We start from the raw sequence: 10,688 nt of genomic DNA, 5'->3' as shown, positions 1-10,688 counted from the left end.
GGAGTCTCGCTCTGTTGCCCTTGCCTGGAGTGCAGTGGCGTGATCTCAGTTCACTGCAACCTCTGCCTCAGCCTCCTGAGTAGGTGGGATTACAGGCGCATGCCACCATGCCCAGCTAAGTTTTGTATTTTTAGTAGAGACTGAGTTTCACCATGTTGGTTAGGCTGGTCTCAAACTTCTGACCTTATGTTCTGCTTGCCACAGCTTCCCAAAGTTCTGGGATTACAGGTGTGAGCCACCACGCCCGGCTTTTTTTGTTTTTAATTTGTGACAGAGTCTTGCACTGTTGCCCAGGCTGGATTCAGTGGCACGATCTCGGCTCACCACAACCTCTGCCTCCTGGGTTCAAGCAATTCTCTTGCCTCAGCCTCCTGAGTAGCTGGGACTACAGGCATGTGCCATCATGCCCGACTAATTTTTGTATTTTTAGTAGAGACAAGGTTTCAGTATGCTGGCCAGGCTGGTCTTTGAACTCCTGACCTTGTGATCTGTCCACCTTGGCCTCTCAAAGAAATGGGATTGCAGGTGTGAGGCACTGCTCCCAGCCAGTGCTCTTGTTTTTAATTAGTTTAGTGAAAGACATATGTATTTTACATATTCATTAGACATTAATGTTGTTTTTATGTTTCTTATATAGATTAGAATATGGCTACATATCCCTGCTGTCATGCAGCACATTATACCTTTTAGGACCTATGTTATTAGGTAAGTTAATCAGATCTCTCTTCCCAATTATCAATGTAATAATGTCTAAACAATTTGTAATACAGAGTTATATTGTTTGTAAGTCGCCTGTAGTCATAACCTCTAGAGAAAATTTCAAGTAACGGTTCGGCATATAGTATTCTTAATGCACATACATGGATTTTATATTTAATGTTTAATTTTTACCAAGTTATGTTGGACATTTTTCTACATGAGTGTGTAAAAAGAGATTAATAATGGTTATTTCACTGTATTTTCAGTCAAATACGTAGTAAGTGTTAGGTTCTAGGTACTGAGGATATAACAAAGAAGAAAACATTGCAGAAATCTCTGCTCTTGTTCAGTCTGTTTACAAAAGAAGTAAATGATACATTCTTCTACATCAGAAATTGATAAGTATTATAGGATAAATAGCAGCAAAGGTGGATTGAGAGTTCTAGATGGTGGGTTACAGTTTAAATATGGGGAAAGGAAGGTCTCATTGAATGGGAGGTGACATTTGAATTTCATAAGTCTCAACGTAAAAAGGAAGCCTAAGAAGATGGAGAAAGGGGTTGTATTGATTAGAATTAGAGTAGGAACTATCAAGATTCTGCGTAGTTTATTTCTTGACATTTGTGAGAGTATTATACTTTTTTTTCACATCCATTCATTTGCAGAGGTTTGAGTGTCTCCCTTTTTCACAGTACTGCTCAACTTTTGGGAGACAATGTCAGGCAAAGAGTCGGATAGTGATGAATGCTGTGTGAGTAAGTTAGTGTGATACAGAGGGAGTATGGGGCCTTTCTGAAAGGTGATATTTGAAGGACATGAGTCAGCTATTCAAGTGATTATCAGAAAGATGTAGAAGGAACATGTGAGTATAGGCTTTGAAGGTAACGTAAGGCACAAGAAACTAGAAGCAGATTGGTGTGGAGAATAATGTGTAAGGGGATATAATTATGAGGTTGGAGGGATAAGCAGGGACAGATTATTCAGGACCTTGTAGGCCACTGTAAGGAGGATAGATTTAATTTTTTCAGTGGGACTCTATTGAAGGCTTTTTAGCCACTGTTTCATGATTTTCTTTTGGCCTTTAAGTAGATCATAAATATAGGGTGGCCAGAATAGAAGCTAGGAGGAGACCAATTAAAAGGTTAATGTATTAGTCCTGGAAAGAAAATGATGATTACTTATGGTGGGATTGTTAATGATTATCTTGAAAATTGGATAAATGTAAGTGAAAGTAAAATCAATAAGACTGGCCATTATAGGGCATAAAAAAATTGTAGTAGTGTGGGTGATATTCAGCACTCCCCATCCATTTCTTATTTGTACTGTGGATCTGATCACTGAGATGTGAAAATCTGGGAAAACTTAAAGACAAGACATTGAGATGCCTGTGGGACATTTAAGTGGCCCTGACAAATTGGGAGTATGGACTTGTAGAACAGTTTCATTAATTTAAGAGTTGTGAGTATAAAGATGGCATGTAAAAACCACGGGAGTTAATTAAGCCACCTGAGGAGAGCATACAGGAAAAGAATAGAGGTGAGCCTAAAATAGAACTCTGTATCAGTTGGTTTTGCTGTGTAAGAAAACATCTGTCAAAACTTAGTGGCTTAAAAACAATAGCTGGCCAGGCATAGTGGCTCATGCCTCTAACCTCAGCACTTTGGTATTGGGAGGTGGGAGAATCATTTGAGCCCAGGTGTTCAAGAACAGCTTGGGCAACATAGCGAGACTCCATCTCTGTGCAGGGGAAAAAAAATAGCTGGGTGTGGTGGCACACTTCTGTAGTCCCAGCTACCAGAGAGGCTGAGGTAGGAGGATCACTTGAGCCCAGAAATTCAAGGATGTGGTGAGCTCTGATTGAGCCATTGCACTCCACTGTGAGTGACAAAGCAAGACCTCGTTTCATAAAAAAGGAAAAATAAAAAACAATAGCCATTTACTGTTTCTCACAGTTCTCAGGTTGGTTAGGCAGTTTTGTTGATCTCTGTTGACTTGGCTGAAACTGGATGGTCTGGGTTAGTGTTGTTCACACATTCTGTGATTGTTATGCTGATTGGTCTTGTGGGGTGAGGGGGAATCTTTTGTGTGTTTGTTTGTTTTTTGGAGATGAGTTGTCACCCAGGCTAGAGTGCAGTGGCGTGATCTCAGCTCACTGCAACCTCCGCCTCCTGGGTTCAAGCAATTCTCCTGCCTCAGCCTCCTGAGTAGCTGGGATTACAGGTACCCACCACTGCGCCTGGTTAATTTTTATATTTTTAGTAGAGACGGGGGTTTCACTATGTTGGTCAGGCTGCTCTCGAACTCCTGACCTTGTGATCCACTTGCCTTGGCCTCCCAAAGTTCTGGAATTACAGGTGTGAGCCACTGTGCCTGGCTGAGGGGGAATCTTATATATGTCTTACAGTTGGCTTCATGTCATTTGGAGCATCAGGCACTTCTCTTTGATCCAACAGGCTAACCTAGGTTTCTTGTTTTAGTGGTAATAAAGATCCCAGTAAGAGAAGGCAAGCTCAGAGGCTTTTGAAGCTTCTCCTTATGTCATGTCTATTAATATCTCATTGGCCAAAGCAAGTTATATTACAAGGCCCAGCTTTAAGGGTGTAGAAATAGATGACACCTTTTGATGAGAGGATTAGCAAAGTCACATTGCAAAGACTTGTACATATAATGATGGGAGGAATTTGTGGCCGTTTTGTAATCTATTACAGGCCTTGAGAAACTCTAATGTTGAAAGGTTGGACAGTGAATGAGTCTGCCAGAGGTTAGACAGGGCCTGAGAGGAAAACCAGAGGTTTGTGGTTTTCGGACACAAAAAAAGGCTAATGCTTACAATGTACTTTTAAATTATTGAGTGGTCTTTAGCAGTGCATTGTGAATTTTTATGTATTTTCTATTTCTGAATCATTTCAGGTATTTATGCAAGCTCTCTGATCAGGAGTTACGACAGAGTGCAGCTCGTAACATGGCTGACTTAATGTGGAGCACAGTGAAAGAACCATTGGATACAACATTATGCTTTGACAAAGAAAGCCTAGATCTTGCATTTAAGTACTTTATGTCACCCACTTTGACTATGAGGTTGGCTGGATTGAGTCAGATAACAGTAAGCTATATTTGCTTTATTTTTGGTCATTTTTTATTTGCTTTCTGGTCTATCGTAATAATACTACCCTCCATGGAGCACTTCAAATATTAGGCATTGTACTGAGTATTTTACATGGATTACTTTGTATGTTCTTCTCAAATGATTTCTGTGTTTCCCATATTTTAAATATGAAGAAGTCTGAAGCTTGGATTTATACTGTGGGTCCATTTGATTCTGGGTCCAACTCCATCATTTTGTTTTTCTCCTTTTTTTTTTTTTGAGACGGAGTTTCACTCATGTTACCCAGGCTGGAGTGCAATGGCGCGATCTCGGCTCACCGCAACCTCCGCCTCCTGGGTTCAGGCAATTCTCCTGCCTCAGCCTCCTGAGTAGCTGGGATTACAGGCACGTGCCACCATGCCCAGCTAATTTTTTGTATTTTTAGTAGAGACGGGGTTTCACCATGTTTCCCGGGTTTGTCTCGCTCTTTTGCCCTGGTGATCCACCCGCCTCGGCCTCCCAAAGTGCTGGGATTACAGGCTTGAGCCACCACGCCCGGCTGTTTTTCGCCTTTTAAACTATTCAGGTTTTTATATTTATAGATGTTTTGAGAAAGAAAAATAACTAGAGGGTTTTATAAGCAATTGGTTAATTTTTCAGACAGAAACCATAGATTATTGGGCTGTAGGCCAAATTTTGCTAAATGTTTGTTTTGAACAATCTTAAATAATATTTTTAAATATGACAAAATAACATAAAATCTGTATTCTTGCCGGGCGCGGTGGCTCAAGCTGTAATCCCAGCGCTTTGGGAGGCCAAGGCGGGTGGATCACGAGGTCAAGAGATCGAGACCATCCTGGTCAACATGGTGAAACCCCGTCTTTACTAAAAATACAAAACATTAGCTGGGCATGGTGGCGTGTGCCTGTAATCCCAGCTACTCAGGAGGTTGAGGCAGAAGAATTGCCTGAACCCAGGAGGCGGAGGTTGCGGTGAGCCGAGATCGCGCCATTGCACTCCAGCCTGGGTAACAAGAGTGAAACTCTGTCTCAAAAAAAAAAAAAAAAAATCTGTATTCTTGGCTTCTCTTGGTTAGGGGTTTGGACAAAGGCCTGGTATCCTTGAGTCTGTATTCTTGCATAACAACAGTCTATTCAAACTAAGTAATTAACTATATCCTTTGGAATGGATATGCCTTTTCTGATTTGTTACAGTCCCCATTTGCTTTATTCTTTTACTTTTTTTTTTTTTTTTTGAGATTGAGCCTTGCTCTTTTGTGGCATGATCTCAGCTCACTGAAACCTCAGCCTCCCAGTTTTAAGCGATTGTCCTGCCTCATCCTCGCGAGTAGGTGAGACTGTAGGCACACACCACAACACCCAGCTGATTGTTTTTGTAGTTTTAGTAGAGACGGGGTTTCACCCTGTTGGCCAGGCTGGTCTGAAAATTCTGACCTCAGGTGGTCCACCCGCCTCTGCCTCCCAAAGTACTGGAATTACTGAGCCACCTTGCCCAGCTATGTTTCTGTATTGTTTTTGTTTTTGTTTTTTTAATTTTATTTTATATTTTTTTAAGACGGGGTTTCACCATATTGGTCAGGCTGGTCTTGAACTCCCAACCTCAGGTGATCCACCCGCCTTGGCCTCCAAAGTGCTTGGATTACAGGCCTGAGCCACCACGCCCAGCCTGTTTTTATTTTTTTATTTTTTGAGACAGAGTCTATCTCTGTAGCCAGGCTAGAGTGCAGTGGTACGATCTCGGCTCACTGCAACCTCTGCCTCCCGGGTTCAAGTGATTCTCCTGCCTCCCGAGTAGCTTGGACTATAGATGCCTGCCACCGACCCCAGCTAATTTTTGTAGTTTTACTATAGACAGTTTATAGTTTTAGTTTATAGTTTATAGTTTTACCATGTTGGCCAGGAGGGTCTCAATCTCCTGACCTTGTGATCTGCCCACCTCGGCCTCCCAAAGTGCTGGGATTACAGTTGTGAGCCACTGCGCCTGGCTGTGGTTTTGTTTGTTTGTTTGTTTGTTTGTTTTTTTGGTAGTGTAGTCACACTGAAAATCTGAAATAGCTAGAGTTTACTTATGTGTGAATTGGGTTTCATAAATATAAAAGATACTTGTTGACATTGTCCCAGAGAAATGAAATCTTAAATGGGTTTATCTAGGAAGCCTTTCTTGAAACTTTTGTCTTTAATGACATATTACCTGCTCTTTTGCATTAGATGATGGTTGTTTTTGTTGTTTTTTAACTCACTCAGCTTTGTTTTATCAGTGTAATAAAGAATAAATATTATTTGTGGAATGAATTTAGGTTTTTTTTTTTTTTTGAGACGAATTTTTACTCTGTTGCCCAGGCTGGAGTGCACTGGTGCGATTTTGGCTTACTACAACCTCTACCTCCTGGGTTCAGGTGATTCTCATGTGTTGTACTATGTTGGCCAGGCTGGTCTTGAACTCCTGACCTCAGGTAATCCACCTGCCTTGGCCTCCTAAAGTGCTGGGATTACAGGTGTGAGCCACTGTGCCTGGTCCTTATTTAGTATTTTAGTATAACAAATACTTTTACTAATTAGGAAGCGTGTATCTGATAATGTCTTATATTTTATAGTGTTAATCTAGTTTTAATCTAGTTATTAATTGTGATCTACATAAATCAATCAGTTTACCATGTTTCTTAATATTTGCTGACATATGCAAGGATAATTTTTGAAAAAATAAAAACCTTAATTTCTTTTTTTAATCATAGAATCAACTTCATACCTTCAATGATGTGTGCAATAATGAATCATTAGTATCAGACACAGAAACGTAAGTAGGAGCATTAATTTATATATAAGTATACCATTTTAATGTACAGCTGTTTATATGGTAAATTGTAACTTTTGGATTTGAAATTTTTACTAGAAATTCTTTGCTCCATGAAAATTTGTATAGTCTCTATCAACCTTTCAGAACATTGTGCTGTCTGTAACATAACTCTTTGTCCCTCTTTTTCTTGAGGCAGGATCTTGCTCTCTTGCCCAGAGTGGAGTACAGTGGTGGGAGCATGGCTCACTGCAGCCTCAAGTTCCCAGGGTCAGGTGATCCTCCTACCTCAGCCACCCGGGTAGCTGGGACTACAGGCACATGCCAGCATGCCTGGCTAATTTTTATATTTTTTTGTAGAGGCATTCGTTGCCCAATCTGGTCTTTACTCTTGGACTCAAACCATCCACTCGCCTCAGCCTCCCAAAGTGTTGGGATTATAGGAGTGAGCCACTGAGTTTGTCCACATTTCCCACTTTAAAAAGCATTTCCAAGATATAGTACTATTTGTCACAATATATGAAAACATGCTGTTTATACTGGAGAATTCAGTCTGAAAGAATGTTACTGATAGCTCTCAGAAAGTATGCTGTCTTAATCCAGGCTGCTACAACAAAGTACCATAGATTGGATGGCTTGTAAACAACAGAAATTTATTTCCCATAGTTCTGGAGGCTGGAATTCCAAGATTAGATTGTTGCCAGCATGGTCAAGTTCTGGTGGGGGCTTTCTTTTTGACTGTAGACTACCATTTTCTTGTTTTATTTTCCATGGTGGAAAGAGGCAGAGAGCTCTCTGGGGTCCCTTTTATAAGGGCACTAATCCCATTCATGAAGGCTCCACCCTCATGACCTAATTATCTCCCAAAAGCCCCATTTCCAATAACATCACATTGGGAGTTAAGATTTTAACATATGAATTTTCACAGAGGCGTAAACATTCAGCTCATAACACACACTAGTTGTAGAAAAAGAAAAGACCTTATTCAGTACATTTTATGGGGGAAAACCAAGTTAATGATGCCAATACATGAAAAAAAGTAGTTTTTATAGCTTAGACTTCTTGGGTTCTGAGAAATATATTTATTCCGTGTAATTGTTCATCTAGTTTAGAAATCAGTTTTTAAAATCTCAGTAGGATAGAATATCTTCTCCTTGAACAGAGTTGGATAGCTTTGTTAGAAAATTGGGTATTAAATCTGTGAGTCATACTTTAGTGTACTACTGCTCTAAGGAGCTAATTGCAGTTGAACCTAGGTCTTCTTGAACTGGAAACTAGAGACTATGTCTGTTGACACTTTTTCCCTTCAGACTAAGGAGTTCTTATTCTCCCATTTCTTTTTTAAATGGTATGGTTTTTGGATTTATCAGCATATGAGTCATTCATCTCTGGCAATATTCTTTGTTAGTGGTCCCCTTAAAATGTGTTGCCCAGGATTTTTCATTGCTTTATAAATTCTGGATTATATCAGAAGTGATATACATATTATATTTTCACACCATCAAGACATTATGTAGACCATATTCAATGTATTATAAAGCTACAGCTCTGTACCATGCTCTGTGGCTCACGCCTGTATCCTAGCACTTTGGGAGACTCAGGCGGGCAGATCACTTGAGGCCAGGAGTTCAAGACCAGCCTGGTCAACATGGGGAAATTCCATCTCTATTATAAATAACAAAAATTAGTCGGGTGTGGGGGCACATGCCTGTGAGTTCAGCTATTTTGGTAGCTGAGGCACAAGAATCACTGAAACCTGGAGACAGAGGTTGCAGTGAACTGAGATTGTGCCACTGCAGTCCAACCTGGGTGACAGAGTGAGAGTCTATCTCAAAAACAAAAGAAAAACAAACCTTCACCTCTGGATTTTCCTTGTCAACCTCTGTGTCCCCTCACCCCTCTACCTCCACCAGACTGCTTAAAGAGAGCCTTATATAATTGCTAATTTGATACTTATTCTCCTCCCATCGCCTGTAAAAAGGATAAAAGTTTGGAATGTTCACTGCAGTAATAACACAGGCTAGGTGTTGTGTGAGAACAGTGAATAGGGAATAAAAAGGAATTTCAATAAAAAGTAAGGTATATACGCCTTAAAGACAGGTTTAAGGGAATAGAGAGGAAAGTAAAAGTATCGAGGACTGGTATAGAATTAAGATGGGAAGGGAGAGTATGCACAGTGTGAAAAAATTGGAGGAAAGAGAAAAAGTATATGATAAATATTGTTGGTGGCTGTGAGTTGAGTGTTTTAAAGCAGTTTTATTAATGTATAAACACTATACCTGTAAAATTCACTTGTTTTAAATACACAAGTTAATGAATTTTATAATAAATTTTTAGAGTTGTGCAACTGTCAGCACAGGCCAATTCTAGAACATTTCCATCCCTTAAAAAAGATGTCTTTTGCCCATTTGTAGCCAGTACCTATTATTTGCATCGTCACTAATATGACTCTGTAGGTTTTTATGTGGTTATTTGCTATTCTTTTTCTTTGTTCACAACATTGTCCAGTTTTTAATTACATTCTTGGTTATGTTTTATGGCCTAACATGGTCGGTACTGCAGACTGTTCTGTATGTGCTTAAGACTGTACATTCTGCTGTTGTCGTATGGAGTGTTCTGTAGTTGTCTTTTAGGTCAAATTAGTTTGTAGTGTTGTTGTCTGTCTCCTATATTCTTGCATTTTCTGCCTAGTTCTGTTATTGAAAGTGGGAGGCAAGGCTCAGTGGCTCATGCCTGTAATCCCAGCACTTTGGGAGGCTGAGGTTGGTGGATCACCTGAAGTCTGGAGTTCAAGACTAGCCTGGGCACTATGGTGAAACCCCATCTCTACTAAAAATAAAAAATTAGTTGGGCCTGGTGGTATGCACCTGTAGTCCCAGCTACTCGGGAGTCTGAGGCGGGAGAATCACTTGAACCTGGGAGGTGGTGGTTGCAATGAGCTGAGATTGCACCACTGTACTCCACACTCTAGCCTGGGCAACAGAGCAAGACTCTGTCTCAGAAAAAAACGAGTAGGTATTGAAGTTTCCAAATACATTTGATCCTCAGTGTTTGCAGATTTGATCATCTCTGTATGAACTCTGAAGCAAGATAACAGAGTGCCACCTTGTTTGACTTTAGCTGGGAACGTACATATTGGAATATTCCAATCTTGACTGCTATGTGCATGTCTGTGAGTGACTATGAAAATGCCACAAGTATTGATTTTGGAGTTAAAAATAAATTGCAGCAAATGTATGAATTCACAAATACAGAAACCATGGAAGAGGAAAAAAAATATTTTTCTTTTTTCACAAATAATGGAATATTGAGATGGAGGTGTTGAGGGGCAGTGTGGTGGAGTGTAAGAATCCCTGGTGCCACTTGGATGGGGTTTGAATCCCAACTCTAGCACTTGTTTAGGCATAGGGGTTGGCCTCGGGCAAGGTATATAAACACTTTTGAACCTGGTTTTTCTCTCTCTTCTTTTTTTTTCTTTTCTTTTTTTTTGGGGTGGGGGGGAGATGGAGTTTTGCGCTGTTGCCTAGGCTGGAGTGCAGTGGCTTTATCTTGGCTCATTGCAACCTCTGCCTCTTGGCTTCCAGCAACTCTCCTGCCTCATCCTCCTGGGTGGCTGGGATTATAGGCGCCTGCAACCACGCCCAGCAAATTTTTGTATTTTTAGTAGAGACAGGGTTTCACCATGTTGATCAGGCTGGTCTTGAGCTCCTGACCTGGAGCAGTCCACCCGCCTCAGCCTCGCAGTGTGCTGGGATTACAGGTGTGAGCCACCGTGCTTGGCCACTCCGTTTTCTCTTTTGTAAAATAGAGAAAATAGAATCAACCAGTATGAGAGGTTTTTCAGATCCAAGATCTGTGTATTATGTGTATATGATGTATGTATTTCCTATAGGACCAAAGGTTCAGTATTAGCTATTTGAGTGTTTGCTGTTACTCTGTAGAGTATAGCTAATGAGAGTAACAAGAATTAGCTGTATTGTTGAATTGTCTGTTTCTCTTTTCAATTCTGTTATCAGTTTTTGCTTCATTTATTTCAGGAATTCTTTTGTTAGGTCCATATGTGTTCCTGATAACTTGATTTTTTTTTTTTTTT

At 40.4% G+C, this 10,688-nt stretch overlaps 1 protein-coding gene across 4 annotated transcripts in view; it reads left to right on the top strand.

The window, feature by feature from the left end:
• The window catches only part of USP34 (ubiquitin specific peptidase 34), a 286,775-nt gene that overhangs the window by 83,510 nt on the left and 192,577 nt on the right, over positions 1–10,688 (top strand). For all 4 annotated transcript variants that reach the window (XM_017545012.2, XM_017545015.2, XM_017545014.2 and 1 more), the window contains exons 6-8: positions 638–705; positions 3,610–3,802; positions 6,537–6,598. In XM_017545012.2, coding sequence (XP_017400501.1) covers positions 638–705; positions 3,610–3,802; positions 6,537–6,598 — 323 coding nt within the window. The remainder of the gene's footprint in view (positions 1–637; positions 706–3,609; positions 3,803–6,536; positions 6,599–10,688) is intronic.

This window comes from Cebus imitator, unplaced genomic scaffold (genome assembly GCF_001604975.1).
Source record: "Cebus imitator isolate Cc_AM_T3 unplaced genomic scaffold, Cebus_imitator-1.0 Scaffold175, whole genome shotgun sequence".
NCBI classification, from domain to species: Eukaryota; Metazoa; Chordata; class Mammalia; order Primates; family Cebidae; genus Cebus; species Cebus imitator.
This window is presented reverse-complemented; position numbering and strand designations above follow the sequence as displayed.